At 40.2% G+C, this 22,783-nt stretch overlaps 2 protein-coding genes across 3 annotated transcripts; one reads left to right on the forward strand and one right to left on the reverse strand.

Moving 5' to 3' along the window:
- Positions 1–1,465: 1,465 nt before the first annotated feature.
- LOC140662749 (ATP-dependent RNA helicase DDX42) lies at positions 1,466–22,189 on the reverse strand. Of its 2 annotated transcripts, XM_072886369.1 has the most exons (11): positions 22,048–22,189; positions 21,401–21,623; positions 21,036–21,305; positions 20,332–20,872; positions 20,019–20,247; positions 19,671–19,945; positions 19,444–19,594; positions 19,035–19,366; positions 18,823–18,951; positions 18,549–18,723; positions 1,466–6,449 (listed from the first exon to the last, which is right to left on the reverse strand). In XM_072886369.1, the coding sequence occupies exons 2-10, from the start codon at positions 21,613–21,615 to the stop codon at positions 18,553–18,555; spliced, it is 2,313 nt and encodes a 770-aa protein (XP_072742470.1). In that variant the 5' UTR covers positions 21,616–21,623; positions 22,048–22,189; the 3' UTR covers positions 1,466–6,449; positions 18,549–18,552. The 2 variants fall into 2 exon arrangements, with proteins under 2 accessions (XP_072742470.1, XP_072742469.1); XM_072886368.1 differs by lacking the exon at positions 1,466–6,449 and having other exon boundaries at positions 18,445–18,723.
- LOC140662748 (uncharacterized) lies at positions 2,020–17,753 on the forward strand. The gene is made up of 7 exons (XM_072886367.1): positions 2,020–2,309; positions 5,793–6,005; positions 6,236–6,374; positions 12,287–12,413; positions 14,119–14,167; positions 14,294–14,473; positions 14,569–17,753. The coding sequence occupies exons 1-7, from the start codon at positions 2,020–2,022 to the stop codon at positions 17,216–17,218; spliced, it is 3,648 nt and encodes a 1,215-aa protein (XP_072742468.1). The 3' UTR covers positions 17,219–17,753.
- Positions 22,190–22,783: the final 594 nt, after the last annotated feature.

Raw genomic sequence — 22,783 nt, forward strand, 5'->3', positions numbered from 1 at the left:
AGAGAAGAGCTAAAGGTCGATTCGGTTACACGGATCTCTTCCTTAAACAGATATTTCACGTCGATGGAAATGCGATTGCGAGAGATGAAAAGACGATCTCTCTCCTTTCCTTTGAAAACTAAATTTAGAATACGGAGTATTTTATATTTTTTTTAGGTTTTTTAGAGCGACATTTAGACATCATCGAGAACATTATCGAGCTAAACTATATTTTTTTTTATGGATACAGAAGTCTCGAATTTGATGAATACTTATATCCAGAAAAAATTACGATTGGTTTAGCCTCGTCCAAGATTATCTTTTTCCACTTCTTCCTGGACATCTCGTCATTATTATTGCCGCTGGTACTTTTTTTAATTGCATTCGCGGCGCCAGTGATGACGATGATGCTGCCAAGTATCTTCTGTGACGTAGGTGGAATCCAGTCGTGCAGCGATCGCAACGTAGATGTCCGGGCGCGAGTGCATTATGCATGTGCATAAATTGCGCCTCGAGGAGAAAAGGGAGAGCGGGAAAGGAGAATTTCTGCCACTTCCTTTCTAGATTCCTCGCCAAAGTAGCTCCTACATGTCGTCGATCGTAATAACGCGATCGAAGATGCTCTTTGTGTGATTTCCGTGGGAATCTCTCGAGAATTGAATCATTTTTGTCATTTTCCATGGGTTCAATAATTTTCGGTATTTAAATTATTCGAGAACTCAATTGAGCGAAAATACGGTTCTGATACACACATGTATACACATATAGAGAGTCAGTTAACATTATTAATTTTTAACCAGTAAATAATATAAAACGCTATATATATAGTCATTAGAAAAGTAGACCGTTTTAATAAGATTAAAAGTGCGACGTCCGAATGGTTTATTTTACAAATGGTCTATCGATCAATTGTTATCACGACTAAATAGATCGTCGTTGTAAACCATATTCGAAACGCAATGTCAACATTAAGAAAGATTCAATTAATACTTGATTGAATTTTACTTTTTTCTACACTCTATAAAAAATTACAATATTTATTTTAGCAATAATACTAATCTATTGTACACAGATCCGCTAGAGTAAAATTGCAATTGTCAAATCGCGAAGTCGTTTTTCGCGCGAGAACAACAGTAAATCCCGCTACTTTATTTACATATTAAAGCGCTATTTCATGTCCACTTATAATTACGAAGCCGGAGACCGCGGGGAGAGGATTTCGATTCGACCCTGAAAAGAGAGGAGGAAAAGAATCGCGACAAGAGGAGAACCGAGGGAGATGTCGGGATTTCGGTGTCGGTGTCGGACTCACGACGTGCTCTCTGGCGCGCGAAGAAGGAAGAGAGCGAAGCGGAGAGGAGCGCGCGGAGGAGGTCCGTGCTCTCGTTGACTCCGACAGCGGCCAGTTTCAGCCTCGGCGCTGGACCGTGAGCCACGCGATCTCTGCTCTCTTTCTTTCTTTCTCTCCCTCCCTCCCTCTTTTCTCTCTCTCTCTCTCTCTCTCTCTCTCTCTCTCTCTCTCTGTCTGTCTCTCTCTCTCTCTCGCTTTGTCTCTGTCTGCGGGCGGACGATTTTAAAGATGTGAAGATTGACGTCGATCCGTCGTCGCGTCGTCTAGCGAGCTAGAGCTGTCGTCTTCCCGTCATGATATAGAATGACACCGCGCGCTTCGGCTCGCTCCGTGTGCGCGATCGATCGAGAGGAGATCGAGCGCGGAGAGTGCAGCCCGTAAGATCGAGAGCGAGAGTGCGTATCCCGTCTGGATCGAGGCCGCGATCTCGCAACTCCGACAAAAAAAAAGTGTCGAAGAAAGAAACGACGCGACTGATCGTTAAAATAGGAAATTGTCCGACGTCTTGAAAATCGCGGGAAGAAATCCGAGGTAAAAAAAATTTCGGTAAAACGCGAGTGCACCAAGCGTTGAAGTCTCCGCTGTCACGGGAGAAACAAGCAATACAAAACATCCAATAAACGTGCGACTCCGCGGATATATTGACACACAAGTACCTAATCCTCGCAAGTCCGCGTGATCTATTTACCATGATCTATCAGTCGAGTCATCAAGCGCCGACGATGTCGTCCACTAGGAAAATGTCGCCCAGACCGCAGCATCGCAATCTGCAAGCGTCCTCGGGCAAGTGCGCGAAGACGAAGCGAGCAAACGATCGGAAGATCAACGAGGAGAGATGCAAAGGGAGATGTAGGGTACAGTGGAGTGAGAAACACGTGAAGGAGGGCTTGGTCCTCGTCCAGGAGGCGCAGCTCGCCAGAGTGGTCAAGACGGGACCCATCACGGAGCACTACGAGATCGATCCAAAACCGTTTGCGAGGTAAATTCTTTTTTTTAACACAACTTTCAGTAGGTATTGCAAATTTTGTTGAAAGTTGCTAAGTCTTAAAAATATAAATATAACTCTAAATAGCAAATATCATAAAAATCTTATAAATAAATAAAATATAATATTTATTGTTATATTTATTATTATATTTCTTATTATCTTTATATTTGTCGTATTTATAATAAACTTTATATATTTATTTATTTACTTGCAGAACGTTGCAATTACATTGTAAAATTTTTACAATGTTGTAAAATTGTTTTGATTTTTTACACGTGATTTTTCAGTGTTTTATTATACATATAAATTAAAAAAATTTTAAATTATTTTCGGACCAGTTTAGCGTTATGCTTGAATTCCTAAACGAACTTTCTCTCACGAAAATGGATCGCCACTTCGAAGAGTTGCAGTTGTAAATTTACTCTCGACGATACCGTCGCGGATCGCATCGCGCGTAACGAGCCACGCACGATGATTAATCGCCTTTGGATGCGACGCGTAATTTGTCAAAGCGTTACGCATACGGTAGCAGTACGTGCAACGATACGTGACGCGCGTCGTACATTAATCATATTTATTGCACCGTCGCTAATCGACGCGCGAATTAGGTTTGTAATGATCACCGACGAGACCAATAGTGACGGTGCGTCGATAATAGGCTACTGATTGTCCAACCTGTAATTTCGTGCTAATAATTTAATTTAGAGTTGCGTGCGAAACGTGTACTACAGGCATGATATTTATGGGTAGAGTGCCGCCGGTGAAATGCACCGTCGTTATCCTTCGTTACTTTCATTTTCGTCAAATTAATCGATAACTACTTTTACATAATCATAATTCAAACTGCTCGTCGAAAAAAAATTTTGTGGACAATAAATAATCAATCTTGTTAAATATATACATTATCTCAAATTTCTTAGAATAAATGAATAATATATCTTAAAGCTGTAACTCAGTTAGAGATTCATGCGATTCATTATCGTGTTTGCATATTATTTGTTTATATTTTTTTAGAAAAATATTTTAGAACGAAAGTGCCCATCGTTAGACGATACGATATTCATATTGATGGACAATATCTATCGCTTGGGTTATTAACCCAAATTGATAGCGAGTCCCTTTCGAGAAGGCGTGACAAAAGGCTGCAAGTGTATTTGTTCGCGTGAATTTTTAAAAACGTTTCGTATTCATGGCGTCATGGATATGTAAATGCACTGTTTTTTATGGATAGCACATGCATTGATAACTTGTTGCGCCCTCGTTATCAGTCGCCCGCGATTGCCCGGCAGCGTTTTTGCATCGTTAATGAAGTTGATTTACCTGCTGCACAAAGACGTTTCGCATAACATAAAACAGTCATCAAGCTACAGATGTAATCGTGATATTTACGGAGATGTTTGCACGTGTATTCGTCGCGATCGCACGTATCTTGCATGTCAACGTCGGGCTATTAAATAGAGTACTCGTGTAATTAATGACATGTATCAAAATTGATATTTTTTTCTGTCGCGATTAAACTACATTCTGACATGATTAAAATATAAAAAATACAAAAATATATTAATAACGAATGTAATATGTAAAAAGATATAAAAATATCTACATATATAAAAAGATAAATAAAAATTTATCTACTAATAATAATTTAATTGTAATAGTTCAGGCATATAAAACGCTTTTTATCGTTTGTATCACAACGATAAGCAGGTAACAAAAACGTCTCAGGGACGATCGCGGTAAATTTTCATAAATTATTCCATCGCGTCGCGACGGCTTTCAACACCTCCCTCCCAGTTGCCGTCATTATCCGCGACCCGATTGCTAAAATCCAATTTTCTATGATTACTGCTCGTACCGATCTTTAATAATGGCAAAATGCTTTAATCGTTGCGCCGTATACAGACGGGTATTATCCAGGTAGCAGGGCCCGATGTGTCCCGGCGATTCAATGCTCTCTCTCTCTCTCTCTCTCTCTCTCTCTCTCTCTTTCTCTCTCTCTCTCTCTCTCTCTCTCTTTGAACGTGTTCTTTGATACTGGCTTTGCCCGCGGTAATTACTTTTAGAAGCGAGCCTTGAGAGTGCCTGCGCGGTAAAGGGCAGTAAAAATTATGGTATCGCCCTCTTTCGTCTCTGGCGTCGTTTCTTTTGTTCCTTCGCCTCTGTCTCGGTCGAGCTTTTACATCGGGATCTCAGATGAGAGGGAGAGAATTCGGGATACACCGGCGTGCGGCCTTAAAATCCGAATCGATTAAAGTTAATTGCGTTGCCCGCGCTATCAGATGCTCATTATTCTTATCTCGCGACCGCGACGATCAGCCAATTTACACGCGAGGCATGTTTTACGTGAGAATTCTTGCCATTCTGGTACGTTCTTCCAATCACACTTCCGGCTCCCTCTTAAAGTTCTAGACGCGTCTGTCGCGCGTTATTAATTTATTTTTCGTGCGATTAATTATGATAAATAAAAAGAAATTTAAAAAATTTATTTACGCGGACAAAAAAGTAAAAAAAAAAAAAAAACGTCAGATTATTTATGATCTCAATATAGAAAGTTAATGAGCGATATATCATCTATGATCGTATCTTTTACTCGGTCGCACTTTATGTAACGCGTTCTCTCGTGTACAAAGGTGCTTGCTTAAATACGGGTGAAAACGTGAGATACGCATTACGAGCGCAGCCTTGCCAGGCGCCGCTGTGTCGACCTTGCCGAAGAGACGACCGGAATCTTCGACGGCGATTCTTAATACGATGAAGAGTGCATTCGGGATTGTAAATAATGTAATCACTCGACGGGATGTTAAATTCAAGATAGTGACATTAAGTATCGCGAACAGGACATTGTCTGTTAAAATAATAGCAGGAAAACGACGAGCAAAAGGTCGATGAAACAAAAGTCAGAGAAGTTTCGTGATAATAAAATTGACAAATTAATGTTTAGCTCGAGAAAAAAATATATCTTATACAATGTATCAGCAAAGGTCATAATTGCTGAAGACGACCGTGTTAGAGCGTTTTCAGAAATATCGGAAAATTTCGAAACTGCGAAAGCAGATTGCGATGAATGGAGGGGAAGAGAGAAGATACGAAGCAGAAAGCATTTAGAGTGGTAATGAAGGATGCCAGGAAGGTGGTTGCGTTCGGGCATCGACTCGTTTTTCAAGGACGAAATAAATTCTTCGTGAAAAAGTAAAGTTAAGCCGGCAGTAAGAGTCGAAGTTATATTGGAACATCCAACTAAAAATGTAATGCTGCGTATCATATTATATTCCAAGAAAATTTGTGACGTTAAATAATATATTTTATATAATTTATTTTTTATTATATTTTTCAGCACATATCTTAAGTACATGTTTTGAAATTGAAATATACAAAAAGATTTTGCAGCGATAAGAGAAAGGCCTACACATTTCTTTGTGAAAGAAAAGAAAATTAAATTTTATCGATATTAAATATTTGTTAATACTTTAACAGCGGTCAATGGGCGAGAGTCTATCGCTGCAGATCGCGATTAACTGGGATACTTTACGCGGCCAAGTTCTCGTCCAGAAATCGATTCAACGCTGATTGCAGCGCAGAATTAAGACACGAGATCGCCCTGTTATCCCTGTGCTCGCAATCGCCACGTGTTGTCCGGCTACACGATGTCTACGAAACGCCGAAGGAAATCATCTTGGTCATGGAATAGTAAGTATATACCATGTTTGTTTTTACCATAATAAACATTTTTCATTTTTAAAGCTTTCGCGATAGTAATTATTATTATTGAAGAAAGAGAAAGAGAGAAGAAAGAATATCATGAAAAATATTTACGCAAAAAAATATGACAGATATTTATCACGTCAACACAATGGTATTTCTAAACATCCTTTTATATCTTGCTGATCTCAATAAAAGAATGATAATTTCTTTTTCAGCGCGCCCGGAGGTGATCTGCAGACGCTCATCGACGGCGATTTGGTGCCCCTCGAAGGTGACGTCGTACATTTTGTGCGGCAGCTAGTGGAAGGACTCGCCTACCTCCACGAGAGAAATATCGCCCATTTGGACATCAAGGTAAGTTCGACCCATAAAAGGTCGATATAAACTTGTCATGTTTCTCTCCGGCTCCCGGAACCGTCGATGCGTCGCCTGAAATTTCCAACTGTGCTTACGCTCCATTGAAAAAATAAATCAGAAAAATTACAAATAGGTTTCTGATATTACGTGTCAAGAATTTCTTTTACTCGTAATAAAAACTTGTGTAGAACTGGCCAGAACTCAATACAACATGAAGCTCGAGATTGATATCTCGATATATTTCAGCCCGTAATTAACTAGTTGAACAAGTCAAGAGAGACAATGCTAAACTGTCATCAAACAACTGAACTCTATTTCGCGAAATCGATATACAGCTGTCGATAGACGAGAATTTAATTGCGACCAGTCATCGATCAAGCGGTACAATAAACGATAAACCGTCGAAAGCAAATTGGAATCGTCATTCATACCGTGCACAAAAGCATAAGCACACATATCGATCGATAGGACCTCCTCGATTGTAATGAGCGACTGGAGAGAAAAAAAAGATCGACCAAGCATAAACGGTATTGAGCACTCGTGCGTCCTCTCGACGCGATTTATCATGTCTGCTGGCATCCGTGTTATTTCCACATTCGCGAAAACCAGACTCGCTTTTAAAATACGAACGCTTCGTGAAAAAAAAAGCAATACTACGTGTCGCGTTTGTTGTCTCTGGCGAGCCGAGAGATAGAATCGGACGACGAGACTTTCGAAATTTGAGACACCTTCGCAGAGGGCGATGTTTTCTCTCTTTTGAATCGACGGTGTTAATTTCGTCCGTCGTTCATCAGTGAAAAGAGGCTCCTGCGCTCGGGACATGATGTATCGCACTTTCAGCACAACATATTTTCTTCTCTCTTTGTCAATGTTACATAAATTATTCTGGTCTTCTTCTTAGTCGCTCTCTCTGTGAAAATCGGGCAGCCATCAGGAGATAAATTAAGCTACGTCTATTGAACGACGAAGCGACTCGTTCACTCGAGCTCACTTTATTCCTCGAAGCCGGCGTCATAATTTTTTGCGAGTGCTTGTTCGAGCAGCGCAAACATTTCTCTGACTGGCTTACTTTTGTCTCGTTTCTCTTTATTTCGGCCATAAAACGCTCGTAGTGGCGCAATTAAGCGCAGACGCGCTGTCGACATTTACACGTGAAGAGGTCTTTAATCTCCAACGGTCTTTAATCTTGACAGCATTGTTTTATCGCTTGAAAATGAAAGAGAAAAGGAAAAAGAAAAACCGTTCACGTGTTGCATAGACGTCATGTCGGCAACTTGGAAGTCTCGAAAAGGGAGCGTTTCTTGTACCGAGAACTGTGCTAGGTTCGACTATGAAAACCTTTATGACTCTATAAAAAAAAAAAAAAAAATAATATTTTGACCCGCTCTCTCCCGTACACGTTTTTATTACAAGACAAGATATTTACGACATGCATCAATTACCGTGTCGCTCTTCGCTGATCGAATTAGAGATATATGTATCTCGCGTCGCTGTGACAACTTTAACGTATAGGTCTTATCGTTAACTCGCTAATCAAATTAGGAACGCCGACACCGGTGTCCGATTAGCGTCGCGAGACGAACGTGTGTCAGGATGTAAACCCGTGTGGGCGTGCGTGGAAAAAATAAACGGACGACAACAACAAGCGAGGAGGCGCAAAAGCAGCTTCGTGCCGTAAAGTACATTTTGATCCGACGAGGTCGTCGGATCGCTCGTTACGGATGGGAGAATTTCCCCCTCGTTATCCTCGCGAGAGCGGGATAGAGAAAGACAGAAGAGTCGTCGAGCCTTTAGCAGCTCGAGCAACATCCTCGAGCGAGGTAGCGGATACCCGGTGCCGTTCGCCAACGTCTTGCACTTTTTATCCGCGCGATGCGAGTTAAGGTCAATTTGCATTACACGAAGAAGAGGTGGCGATCGAGCGGGTGTTCGATACTCTCTCGCGCGAAACAAAGAGTCCTGGGCTCGGAGACGCAACTTGATCTATCAACGAATTAAATTAATTGTACAGAGTTCAGTTATGAATCGATTAATATTTATCGTATTCGCTGCGGTGACGTAATGAATTAATTCCAGCCTACTGTAAGCTCTACAGTTGCTCAAGTTTCGCGACGAATGGGTTCCACTTGATTTATTTCGTAAGCGTTACGATTGCGAGCGCGCGTATGAAACGCGTCGTTGCGTACGACGTAAACGTATTATTCCCGCGCTCCATAAACACACTACCGCCGTATTTGGGTGTAGTATATATAGTGCGTGTGTAAGAGGAGATTGGTGAAGAGATCGCTCATGAATCCTGAACGAGAGCGAAGCCTGTCTTACGCCGTGAGTTCGACTGCGATTCTCTGGTCGAATAAACGCCAAAAGAACGAGGAACTATAAAGTTTCTGCATTAAAATATATCTGTAAAATATATCTCGCGTACGGATCCATAAAAAGGATAAGAAAAAGACGGAGAAAAGAACGAAAGCGATCGAGTCCTCGGGTCATCGGGTGCGCTTTTAGCTCGATGCCACCCACTCGAGGGCCTCGCGGTCCATAGAAGCGTAACGCTTCCGTTGCGAGCGATAAGGCGGTCGCGTTGCACTAGATCCGACGTGGATATGCAGATGAGAAAGATATCTCACCGAGCAAAGTCGTTTGCGTAAAAGATCGCAAGCAACTCGCAGCGCGGAGGAAAAACAGAACGCGCGAGCTGCAGCAGCCGACCACGCCCTGCTCCTTCGCCGATACACACTCTCGGTGAATCACACCTGGTTCCTACCTCCGTTGGGTACCCATGTCTGGCCACCATAACGAGAGCAAGTAAGTCGCGATAACCCGAGTCCCCGCCAAGAGAAAAAATGGTAGCTACCCCGATCGACCATTTCAGATTATAGCAACCTTTTTCGCTCTCTAATGCCTCTATAATGTTAGAAATATATGTAATTCTACATGTGTAAGATATATTAATATTAATTTTTCTATCGACTGATCTTTCGAGTCTGATACAATATATATTTATCTTTTTTCTCATAGAACAAACATGGATTGAATGGTCAGACGATTTTGACATATTTGTTTAAGCCCACGCATCTATTTGGACAACGTAAAGCGATATTTCGCAGATTTAATCGTGTAGATGAAAGATGTGAATTGGCGATTACATCCTTCTGCAGAGTCTGCCGATCGTCAGATATTTACCAATGTCATAAAGTTTAAAGGAAATGATTAACAATAATGCTCGAGGCCATAGTTGAGATCAGACTTCGCATTCGGTTCGTCACAGATTCTGCAAAATTTGCATGTAAAGATGCGATTTATTAAAAAAAGTCAAAATTAGCCAGTAGAAAAAAAAAAAAGAAAGAGAGAAGAAAGTGCATTATTAAAATTCTGAAAATTAATATTTGTAGGTTTAATTCGATTGAGCTCTCAAATAAAAAACGAACAGTTTTATATGGAATCGATATCGTAGTCCAAATGTTTGTTCAGAGTTTCCGGAGCAACGGAAAGTTTTAAATGAAATTGACAATGTACATTTCATCGAGCGAAAATCCATCGTAAATTAAATTCGCGTACAACGAGAAAACGCGCCGCATTCGGTCTATGTATCAATCGCGTCATCTGATCTCTCCAAGTTCGCAAACGGCTGAATAGTTGAAATGAGAATCACTTCGCGCTTCTCGGTGCTTTAATCGGCAGTCATTCCACGGAAAACACGCGCGCGTTAAGAGCCCGGCGGAAAATAAATGTCTAAAAAAGGCTGCGAGCAACGAGAAGACGGCAGACCGCGCGGCGTGCCATTTTGATGACAAGCACGATTGCAAACCGCATTATTCTTTATAATCTTCCCACTAGCGTGTGGCCTATTTATCATTCGACTGCAACGCGTTCGCGAGCTTCTGCGCGATATTATTGTGTCGTCTCGCGGGCGCGAAGAGTATGGCCACGTAATATTCCCGCCACGTAATGGCCCCGTCCCGAGAGAATTACATATCTCGAGGGCCGAGATTTATTTTTACGTCTTTTGTCATTATTTATTAGTCGCGCGCGACCAAGAAAGAAACTTTGAATATTCAGACGCGCCTACGAGAAAATGCCCAAGGCTCTCCTCGCGTTAAACCGACGAGGATTCCAAACGAGCGGAGCGCCGATGACGCTCGGAAAGGGTCGCTATGTCCTTCTGTCATTGCCCCGTATCATCTTTAATGGAGAAGTAGTCAAATAATTGTAATATATGTATACAGCCATTGACAAAATTATTACACTCTTAAATTTTCCGTATTTCTTATTTTGTAAATACTAAAAGGATTAAAATATTTTAAAAAACTATCGATAGCACTTTAAAGCTGAAATTTCAAGCTTTAAAATGTTTTTTTAATTTTTCGTTTGCGATCATTTTTCGCCCAGTATATCGACAACATGTCTGAAAAATACAGATTTAGTTTCAAAATTATGTATCTCGGCGAAAAAAAATTGTAGGAAAGTTGAAAAAAAAAGTATTTTGTAGGCAAAATGTTGTAGTTTATGGAACTTGACTTAAATTTTTCGAGAGAAATTTTTTTACCGAGTTGCAGAGAGTGTCAAAAATACAATAAAATTTTAAGAAACAAAACAATGTTCTTTTTTAAAGCACAGAACAAGGAAAATACAAAAATTTTTTTAATTACCGATAGCAACTTTAATGCGTTATCAGTACATTAAAAAATTTTGATATTTATAAGGAAAATTTAAGGGTGCCTAATAATTTTGTCAATGGCTGTACACATACATATTTCTATATCGTAAAAAATTAATTCTTCTTTTCGATCGGCACCTCTCTCTATGGTTGATTTTATCACATCTTGCTCAATCACATGCTCCATATGCGAATATAAAATATGTATATACATACATACATATATGCACACACTCTCAGTTATTCGATTGAACGACCGGTAGCTGGTGAAAGCGATTCTAGTACGAACATCTCGAGCCGTATAATCATTACGATTTAGATTATGTCAGCAATTATAATATCACGCAGCCTTCGATGCTCACAATCAGCCTTCGCGTCGGTTTCTTGGCGATTTATGGTAATTGGATTGTCGGCGTGTCTTTGAATTTCACGGCGATCTGTCGCAAGTTGCGAATAGCGCAACGATTCATATATTTTATTCGATACATTTTCATAAATTATGTCTCGCGACAATGTCGCGTCGATTCTTTACGCGGTTAGGTTAATTATTTTCCTCATCCATCCGAGCCGCGGTAGACGCGCGACTGCGTCAGAATCGATATATGAATACTCGCGTTATAGTCAGCTGTCGTCGAGATGGTACGTATGTTTACATTAGCGGACAGACGCCGCTATTCACCAGGTCGTCGCAAAAATGCATCGAAAGTGCTCATCCTCGTCGCCAAAGATTTTGCTTGCCCCTTCTTTCCCCTCTCTATCCTTCGAGATAAAGAAACGATTACTCGAATGCGGAAGAGAATACACACACAATGCACACTCTGTATGCACTTTGAAATGAATACCGAAGTGCGGTCGAAATATTGTGCGATTCCGCAATCTCTAAACGGTGTACATACACCGAAATTCCATTCACTGAGAAACCCGTTGACAGTTATCGGATGTGCTTTCCGCAACACGATACAGAAAATCGCCTTCCTTTTGCTTCCTTCTTAGCATGCTTATCTGCACGAACACGCGGAAGAGCGATTGTATCCCTTTGGTTACGACCGCGATAAAGCGCAAAGATACAGACCAATGTTTAGCTTTTTCGAGATATGGAAACGAAAGAACCATCTGGTTCCGCGCTAAGCGATTCGATCGTGCAGTCGTAAAGATCGCAAAGCTGTTAACGATTGAGAGACGTCCATCTATTTATATACAATGTATGAAAGCTTTTTTATTAAATATACGCCAATTCTTTTGAATTTTACAGCCTCAAAATCTGGTCATGATGGGTTCCTTCCCGGATTGCGACGTTAAATTGTGCGACTTCGAGATTTCGAGAGTAATCCTCGAGGGTACCGAGGTCCGCGAGATTCTTGGCACGCCGGATTACGTCGGTGAGTGACCTTCTTTACCAAGTTTTCGGTGAATTATTATCGAATCGTTGTTGTGAAATTTAAGATATTTATTAAAGAATAAAATCTGCCTTTTTTATGCAGCCACGTATGTGTATCTGTAACTGGTCCTTTATTATATGACCGAACGAGGGAAACAAAACGAGCCATTTTTCTCGCGTTAACATCGCGTTTCGAGGTTTCGAAAGTTTAATGCACGTTATAAATCTCTCTCGAGCATACAACAATTCGGAGCAATTCACCGGTTTGAGCGATCACTGAGGGATCGAGCGTCGATGCAACGACTTGACAAACTTAATAAGGAACAAAAATATAAATTGCCATATTATATGATTGTCGAGATAGTCCGAGTATATCGGACGTTAGGATTTATCATGACGTCGCTTCGAAAGGAGGGTGAGAGAGGATACTTGTCCAGGTGTGTCCGCGCTTTACTCTTTGCCGCGCAGCTTAATTGCTACCGATCATTATCTGAGTCTGCTAATTGACAATCACCGCGGCGAGATCGCAAATATAATCGATATTAATTGACACGTTAGCCTCATTGCACGCTGCCCGTACGCCCTTAATAAAACCGCATGCAAGGAAGGAAAAGGAGGGAGAGAAAAACCCTCCGTTACGGTATGTGCGCTCGCACGATGTGACGTACACATACACATATACGCAACCGGGTCCCCGTAATTGACGTCGGTCGTTTCAAATCGTGCCGTTTCCAGGCAAGGTAATCGACGCGCGTCTGATGTGACCTTACGTCGCGGAGAATGAGGTAAATAACAAAGTCGGACAGGCGATGAATTAACGTTCCTCGTTTGTGCACGATTTTCCTCTTTCTCTCTCTCTCTCTCTCTCTTTCAATCGTTCAAAATTGAGATCTCGCGCGAACAAATGTTCTTCTTCGTCTGGACTGTCATAAGTCCAAATATGAGTTTGTAGTTTAAAGAACGACGCGTTTTTTCTCGGACTCGGCACGAAAATTATTTACCGATTAATCATGGCCGTTGTGCGTCGGTCTCACCCGCCCACCTATTTGATAGCAGCAAAATGTCAAGCGGTGAGAATATCGGAGGTGGTACCGTTACGCCTTGTTAAAAAAAAGGTGCTCCGAATCCGTCAGACACTTAATCGAGACAGAGAACTGGTGAACTACCCGCCGCGCGATTTAATTGATACGTATCACCATCATGCAATGTCTACGAAATAATAATAGGATCGACGGGGTGTTTGGCGGTGGGCAGTTAAGATCGTATCGAGGTATAATCCAGTCTGACGTTTCTTCGGCAATAGGCCGGGAACAGTTATCGCAATCATATTTCTTCGCTCCGTTTCGCTTCGACAGCATAAATCGAGCTATAAACTTTTATAAGATCTCTTTTTTTACAGCTAGGTCGAATTATGATTTTAATAATAGTTGTAAATTGAATTAAAAATAAATGCAAATTAAAAGTCAAAATCACTGGATGAAATCCGCGAGTCGGATTGTCTTGACTCTATTTCCAAGTGGACGACCCACGATTTTCGTACATAAATAAAAATGACGTGCGCGTTCGAGTGACGTCACGTGCGAGGTCACTGGACATAAAATAAGTGGACAGACGGACGGGGGAGACCTCGGCACGTGAGATCGCACTGAATGCTATTGTGCGTATACATTTCCATATATTCAATCGTGTTTACATTTCTCTTTCAGCGCCCGAAATACTGCATTATGAACCGATCACGTTGGCAGCCGATATGTGGTAAGATCAAGCATGACGTTTGTATTATTAACTTCTATTATTTGTTCTTTTACATTTCAAATCTTCGTACGGATATATGTATATTTTAAATTTTCCTCCTTCTATTAAAAAATATATTCCTTCCAGGTCGCTCGGTGTCACGACCTACGTACTGCTGACAGGCTTCTCGCCTTTCGGCGGCGAAACTGATCAGGAAACCTTTCAGAACATATCCTTGGGAGACGTGGACTTTCCCGAGGAGCTGTTCGAGGATGTCTCGGTGCAGGCAAAGGACTTTGTCGCGAAGCTCTTGGTGCTAGACCCGAGGTATAATCGCCATTCGATTCATCGCGCGTTTTTCTCAAAAATAAATTTTCTTGGAGAATGATTTATTCCTATTTTTTTCTTTCTCACTTTTCTAGTGCACGAATGACCGCGAAACAATGCCTACGCCACGATTGGCTGCGCGGCGCCCCGATGCAGGCGTCGCCTCATCTACGAAGGTATCTGTCCAAATCGCGAGAAGTTCTTCTGGAACGCGTCGTCAGCCGCGAGAACTCGAGACGAGCCGCGTTGATGACCCAAACGACTAGCCAAGCAAATCTCTGTCAGACGGATCTTCAGAACGATCAGAATCATCATCAACGGCAGCAGCATCAACAGGGCTTGCAGGATTGCTTATTAAGTCAGAGTGAGATGTGTCTGAGTCACTACCTCACGGGAAGCCATTCGAGTTTAGCAGGTAGCGAAGAATTCCCCAGCCCGGCAGATTCCCAGGCCAGCTTGGATTCTTCCAGGACTAGTCTGAGCTGCGCGAGTCAGAGCTGTTTGTTGAATCAAGAGCAGACGCAAGGACTGCTGAGTAAAGCTCAAAGCCGATCCCAGGCTAATCTGAATCAAGGCCTGAGCCGCGGAATACTGTCGAGGATACGCAGTCTGAATCGCGTTCAATCTCAGGCATGTCTGCTGAATGGATCTACAGCGATCGGCGCCATCGCCGCGATGAATCCTATCATCAGTAAATCCCGCGAGAAACTGTATGGCTTAAGATCCTTGTCGAAATCTCAAGGTGTCTTGGATATCTACAGAAGTTTAGAATGTTTGAAGCGTCGAAGGAAGAGCCACCAGCGCGCTAAGACCGAGGATATGTTGCCTATTTTCAAACAACTCGAGGCCGAGATCGCGTCTTCCAGACTTACATCGTCAATGAGCGACGACCATATAGTCACTAATGTAACATCGGAGACTGACTTAATGTCCGATAAGATTAAGAAAATTAATCAAGATATACCAACAGCCTCGTCGACGGATATGAAGACACCAAGCGATTTCAACGGTGGCAATCAAGATAACTCGCGCATCTCATCAAATAACACGAAACGTGAAGCGAAAAGTATATCAGTACATCAGTTGCAGATCCCGAAGAAGCTCACCTCGGAATCCGATGAAAATCTAGATTCTCTAAAGTCCATCGAGTCGGACACCTTGACGGAGGATTCCGACGAGATGCCGTTAAGACGCGAAATAGAACCTAATAGTTTAGACAAACGTCCTTGTGAACGTCAACATTCTGACGTTTCTAGCCGTTCTAACAATTCAGTGGCGTCCGACGATAAAGAAGATCGTTCAACGGAATCGGAGAACGATGAGCCAAAGTACACGGTGGCGCAGCTGGTCTCTGCATTCAACAAGCACCAGGAGGTCGCTTCGAAAACAAGCCTAAAAGCAATCATGTCTGAGAGGCGAATTAACGAGGTAACATTTCCGACCGGCACGAAGGCCTTACGTCTCTTCATCCCGGATATTAACATCACTGAAAATAAGATCGTCAGACGAAAGACGAGCTACAAGCCGCGAAAGAATTGGGAGGAGCTCAGAAAACGCAACGAGAAGAACGAAGGTGTTCTGAAGAGCATTGATAATGATTCAGACAAGGAGGATGACAATAACGAAGATGAGACGCAGGACGAGCTCGCGAAGAAAAAGGACAAGGAAGATTCCGTGAAGGATACTGAAAAGAATGTTAGTGCTGTTTCACAAGGGTTAATTAATCAGAATGAAGATATGAATTTATCCTTGGATCATTGGTCGCTTTTGCAGCCCGAAGAAGGTAATGAACAGTCAATCTTTATTGATACCATGAGTATTCAAAGCAATCTCGATACCATGATAGATGAAAAGTATAAACAGTGCGTGAAAGGTGCTATGTCTGGCAAAACGGAAATACCTGCGAAAAATCAAAAACAAAATATAAAATTGCTAGAAACGCAATCTAATATTACCATCTCGATTCGTCAAAAGGAGAGATTGCCTAATTATATATATCCGGACATAACTTTGAAAGATGACAATCACGAAGTGCCTAAAAAAACAACTGTCACTGCGACTAACGGAAAATCTGGTCCTAGAATCGGGTCTAAGATTGAACGAAGCAAATCGAGTTTTGGTACTGATACCGCAAACGTAAATCTCAAGGATATTCTGCAGCGAGTGGACAGTTCTCAGAGTACTCCTAAAGAAAATCTAGAAAATCTTAGGAAGAGAACATCGATCGCAAAAATTATCTTGAATGACAATCTCGTTCATGATAATCAAGACAGTTATGGAACAAATTCTCGTGCGAAGAGTGAACCGTCATCGACCGACAGTCAACCGGAAGAACGAATGAAGCTGACAGTTCCGCCTTCCTTCATCCGATCCTCCTCCTTATCGAGCGATAGCAGTTGCCCTACGCCATCCAGCGTGCAATCCGACATAAACGTGTCATGGGAGGACGTCCAGGCTGCCGCGGGTTCCAGCATGTCTCTGGAGAAGGAGGACGTCTGCAGAATCGCAAAAAAGAGTGATATCCAGCGGACGTTCAGCGAAGGAAGAAATAGACAGTATACGGAAGAACGAAAAGGTGTCTGGGGTCGAATCTGTACTGGCTCTTACACCAGAGCCATGGAAAAGTTTAGCGGCAAAAATATAGACACCACGAGAAAGCCAACGAGTTCAACGATCCTCGCAGAACAGACGGAAAAAACCAGAAGGAAGAGCAGTCCTGCGATGCCGCAGTATATAAACCTTTAAGTATCTTGACCTTTAGATGTGTGATTGCCGTTTAAAGTATAATACGCAAAAACATATTTCGAATACTGTGAGGTCTATGTTCCTGAAGAAATGCAATCCTTCAGATTACAATGACGCGGAACAGAAGAGAGTGAGGATAAGATTGATTGATATCTTTTTCCGGAGTATCTTAACCGCATGGCAAGGCGGAAGATAATGCTCTTGCAACCTTGAGAAGAATAACCATGAATACATAAGGACCTTGGGCATTAAAAACTCCGTTGCAACGCCACGCGCCGATCGGAATGCGGTTTAATGATGCGGATACGCGTGTCAGCGGTTCTATTGATGAGAGAGCCATCATTAACGTCCTACTCGATCGAGTGTCGGCCGATGCGTGATCGATGGCTTTTATCCCTTTGACTTAATCTCCATATTAAGCGAACACTTATCCTTATTTTCATATGCTCGCGCAACACGAGTGGTATCAATGCTGAGATCAATGATGAGATAGTGATGTGTTAAAAAAAAAAAAAAAAAAAAAAAAAAAAGAAAAGGTAATATAAAAGATGAAATTTCAAAGAAAGTAGTCATTTTGATACCTTGATATCTATCTCAGTTACGTTATGTGTGTGCGCGCGCTTTCTCTTTAAATATTCGTAAACTATTTTTCAACTTTCTTTCGTGCGCGAAATATTACAATGCAATATTTTTTAAGATTTCAAAAATTACTATTGAAGATTGATAATTTTAGAAAATTATATGTAGAGAGATTGGATTATTCATCTCTGCATTTTTTTTCCAATGAATGCCATACTTTATATATTGTATTTTTAGATATGTAACCTATTAATAAATTTTATGTCTAAAAGAGTAAACATCATTTTTCAGCGGCGCAGTTACTGGAAAGATAATCTTCATCACTTTTATAAGGTACAATTAGGGGTACGATCATTAAAATTAAGAGGATCATTGCGTCGATACATGATCACGGCCACGACTCCTTATGGGATAATTATGGAGTGATTCACTCTAAGCACAAATTGCGATCAGATGCATAAGCGCGTCTTTCAAAGACGCGATTACAGAGCCCGTACAAAAACTGCACGCAATTTGATCTCCGCGGAATTGCAGCAAAATAAGATTAATATGTCGTCAATAAAGCTATATAAGCCGCGATCAGACTGATGATCAGGTACTAGACATGATTTCGATCGAATTGATTCGATCGATAATATCCGTATAAATTGGTAAAATTAAATTTTATTGTAATATAAAACAAGTCAGTTCGTTATCGTTCCGATATAGCATAATAGCGGCTATATAGTATACACAAATAATGGTACATTACATGATCACTCCCATCGACTTTTTCGCACTCTTTTACGCTCCGGTCCCGTGGAATTGGAGGCTTGATTGTTATCCTGAGCTGTTGGCTTCGGTGGAGGTACAGTCGGCGGTGGAGGCATTATCACAGAAGGTGGAGTGATCGTCTGTTCCCAAGTATGATCTGACGATGCTCGAAACTACAATATAAAAAAAACAAAATTATTAATTAACAAAACATTCGCTAACTTTTTTTGAACTTTATTCTTTAACGCATTTTTCCAAAGTACGCAACTCACCTGAGAATTATACTGACTTCGAAAAGCAGCTTTCATAGCGGAAAGTCGATCGCTACCAGGTCCGTGTCTTTCTAACTTTTTAACTACCTCACTGATATCCTTGGACGCTTGCGTTGACGATGATCCACTCTAAAGTATACAGTAATCGTTGCAGTTTCAGAAAATATGTATATAAAAATTTTATACAAATTATTGTTAGCTGCGATACGTACTGAACTCGACGAATCTGGTCTGCCTCTGAAGCCAAGTCCAGCTCCACCGATATTTAAACTCTTCCCTTTTCCGCCTTTGAATCTTGATTTTCTGAACCATGCACTTTGCATGGCTAAGTCCATCAAGCTCTTTGATACTTCTTGATTTGCTCCTTCCAAATTTCTTACTAAATGTCCGGCAAACTCTTTATCCTTTTCAGTTACAAGAGTATATGCTGTACCCTTCTCACCAGCTCGTCCAGTTCTTCCTATTCTATGCGTGTGAGTATCGATATCTCGCGCTACATCGTAATTCACGACAGTCTTGATATGTGGAATATCCAAACCTCGCGCTGAAACACCACATGACAAAAAGTTTACATATATATATATTTCAATATCAAGAGAAACATATAAATAATTTAATTACCGGCTACATCAGTAGCAACCAAGGTGCTGACATCCTTCTTTTTAAAAGCTGTAATCACTTTATTTCTCTCGATTTGATCCATATCACCATGCAAAAGTAATACATCAAATTCTTTCAATTTCAGATTGTTGGCAAGTTCTTCTGCATTCAGCTGAGATGTGAGGGAAAAATAATATATTATAAATCCCTTTAACATTGTATAGTTAAAAGTTGTTTAGCTTTCGCACCTTCTTAGTGACAAAGATTAAAAGACTGCCAGTGCTTAGAAATTCAACCAAGTTCTGCAACAGCCAATTCCATTTACCAGTAGGATTGTTATGAAACATGATAACATGTTGCGTCACATCAGTATTGGCCTCACCGACATCACCTTGTACTATTCTAATAGGATCTGTTAAAACATCTCTAGCCAGCTTTTCTACTTTCTTTTTGAATGTTGCACTGAACAGTAATGTTTGTCTGTCGGGCCTCACATGATTACATATAGAACGTACTTGTGGTTCTAGAAAAGGAAAAAAGATATAGTATCAAATATATTAACATATATTTAGATCTGTATTAGTTTGTTTACTCACCAAATCCCATGTCAAACATTCTATCAGCTTCATCCAGAACCAAAAATGTAACTCTAGTTAAATTCGTTGCTTTCATTTTAACAAGATCGATCATTCTACCAGGAGTAGCAACCACAATCTCCGCGCCGCTTTCCAGCGCTTTGCTCTGCTCCCATTTGCTACCACCTCCGTAGCAGCAGCACACTTGAATATTGTAAACCTTCCCAAATTTCTTTGCTTCTTGATAAATCTGTAACATTCACATATAGATTTTACATTTTCAAACACGCGTTTGCGATTTGTAACATAGGATCAAAATTAGAAAAAAGTTTACCTGTTGAGATAATTCTCTCGTCGGTGCCAAGATAAGACCGATAGGGCCATCTCCAGGTTTCAATTCTCGCTGATCCATAATGTGCACTAGCATCGGCCAAATAAATGCTGCTGTTTTACCGCTACCAGTTTTTGCTATACCTATGATATCTCGTCCACTTAAGGCAGCAGGCACTGCTTGCGCTTGAATAGGTGTAGGTTGTGTGTATTCACTTTTCCGGATAGTTTTTATCAGCGCGTCATCGAAGCCAAAATGGCCGAAACTTGTAACCGGATTAGGCGGAGAAGGTCCAGATACCTTTATACCCAGAGTTTTTTTCAAGTCATCAATCTGTTGTTTACTTAAACTTGCAATTTCTTCATGCACATTGTAAAAATTTTTATCAAATGCTTCGTATTCTATTTCACTGTGATCAATTGAAGGTAATGGATCAATCTCTTTTTTCTTTGGTGGTGCGATAGGATTACCGTCTTCATCATATTCGATTTCTTGATCAGATTCTTCTTGTTGTAAACCAGCAGTTGGATTCTCTTCCATATACCTAAGAAATAAAACACAAAATCAAATATATTTTTACATATTTCTAACATATAATAATATATAAATAATATATAATATTTAATATTTTACATATAATTATATAATTTTATATGCAAAAAATAAACAACAATATTTTACCACCATATATTACCCAAAAATTGTACCTATAGTAACTCTCTTCATCATCTTCCCCATCAATATCTGCCCGAAATCCTTTTGATTTCTCTTCTTTACGATTATCACCATATTGAGCTGCACAACTGTTTCGCTTCACTTCAGCATCAATACCTGCCATGAAAGCATCTAAAGGATCTTCTTCACCATCGCTCTCCTCTTTTGTTGCAGAGTTTTTCATTAAATCATATGTGGGAGAACCAGGAGCAGGTATATATTCCAACGATGAAGTCGGAGGTTCATCATCATCTTCGAAATATCTGATATTTTACATAATAATGTTGTAACAAGTTTGTTTCTATTTTCTTTCATAACAAAATTTTCGAAATATCATTATTTTTAGAATTATACTCACTCTTCCTCTGTTTTGCTGCGTTTTTTAGGCATACCCCAACAAGCGGATAAAGCATTTTCTGTAATAGCATTCATTGTGTGATAGCCTTGTTTACTCAAGGCCGAGTTTGGCGGAGGTGGAGGTATATTAGTACCACTTCTTTTTGTCCCAGACATTTGAAAGCCAGCAAAGCCAAAACCTTTTGGCTTATTACCGCTTCCTCGGTGATAGCTCATTGTGTCCACTTTAACAATCATTGAAAATTACTGATTACTGTAAATTCTCTCTCCAATACAATTATCAATCAGAAATAATCGTTCGTGCTCCCAACAAATATAAGACAAGTATGATATAAATATAATCAAGTAAACAATTAATTTCTATTACGCAATACGACGCAATGTTTTCTGCCGCAGAAAACAACCAATAAGTTTAACATACTTTTTATTTAAAATATTTTTAATCCTAGTTCAATAATAGAGTTGACCAAGGTTTTCATAAACAACACTTATTTGCGTATATAAACTAATGTTTAAAGGTTAAAGGTTAAGATTCTATTCCGCCGAATTTTGTGAAATATCGTTAACATGGTGGAGTAACTTTGTCAAACTTTTTCGCTTCATCCCTTGCACGCAATAATCGTAAAAATTTAATTATGCAATAATTACCTATGCACTAAACAAATTCACAAATTTATTCACATTTATCTAGTACCGTGATATCGAACGGTAAAATCTTCTGTCACAATCATAAACGCTGAAAAACATAGTGTTATCACTATGCAGTCACTGCAGTCAGAGAGAAGCCTGAGAGGCGCCATCAATCCGCTTTTGAGGGAACCATTCTCACCACGGTACAGTGGCGCTAACTGGATTGATTTTAGAGCCGGTGAAACTACGTAGTTGGATCGACTTTCCAGCGGTTCGCGTCCGTGCTAGATCCACAAATTATGGATCTCAAAAGTATGAAATATATACATTCATTATAATATTTTATTACATATTAACTGCAACTGCGCGTGATCTTTTTTCACTTTAACATATATTATGAAGTAATATATATACGTGTATATATGTATATATATATATATATATATATATATATATGTATAAAAAATGCTCATTTTATTTCACATAAAATTTAATGTTTGAATGATTTCAATGAAAGTATTTTGGTAAATATTCATATAAGGTCACCCCTTTCATCATCAAGCATCAAGCTAGCTTGACGCTGATTGGCCAGTTGAAAATGAGACCTTTTAATTATCAAGCAGTGTATATACATATATATATATATATATATATATATATATATATATATAAGTTCTATGTGCATGCGTGTTTTTAAAAATTTTTATCTTTAATTAAATTAATTAATTAATTTAATTGTTATCTGTCAGCAAAC

The sequence above is a fragment of the Anoplolepis gracilipes genome, chromosome 2 (genome assembly GCF_047496725.1).
Source record: "Anoplolepis gracilipes chromosome 2, ASM4749672v1, whole genome shotgun sequence".
Classification (NCBI taxonomy): Eukaryota; Metazoa; Arthropoda; class Insecta; order Hymenoptera; family Formicidae; genus Anoplolepis; species Anoplolepis gracilipes.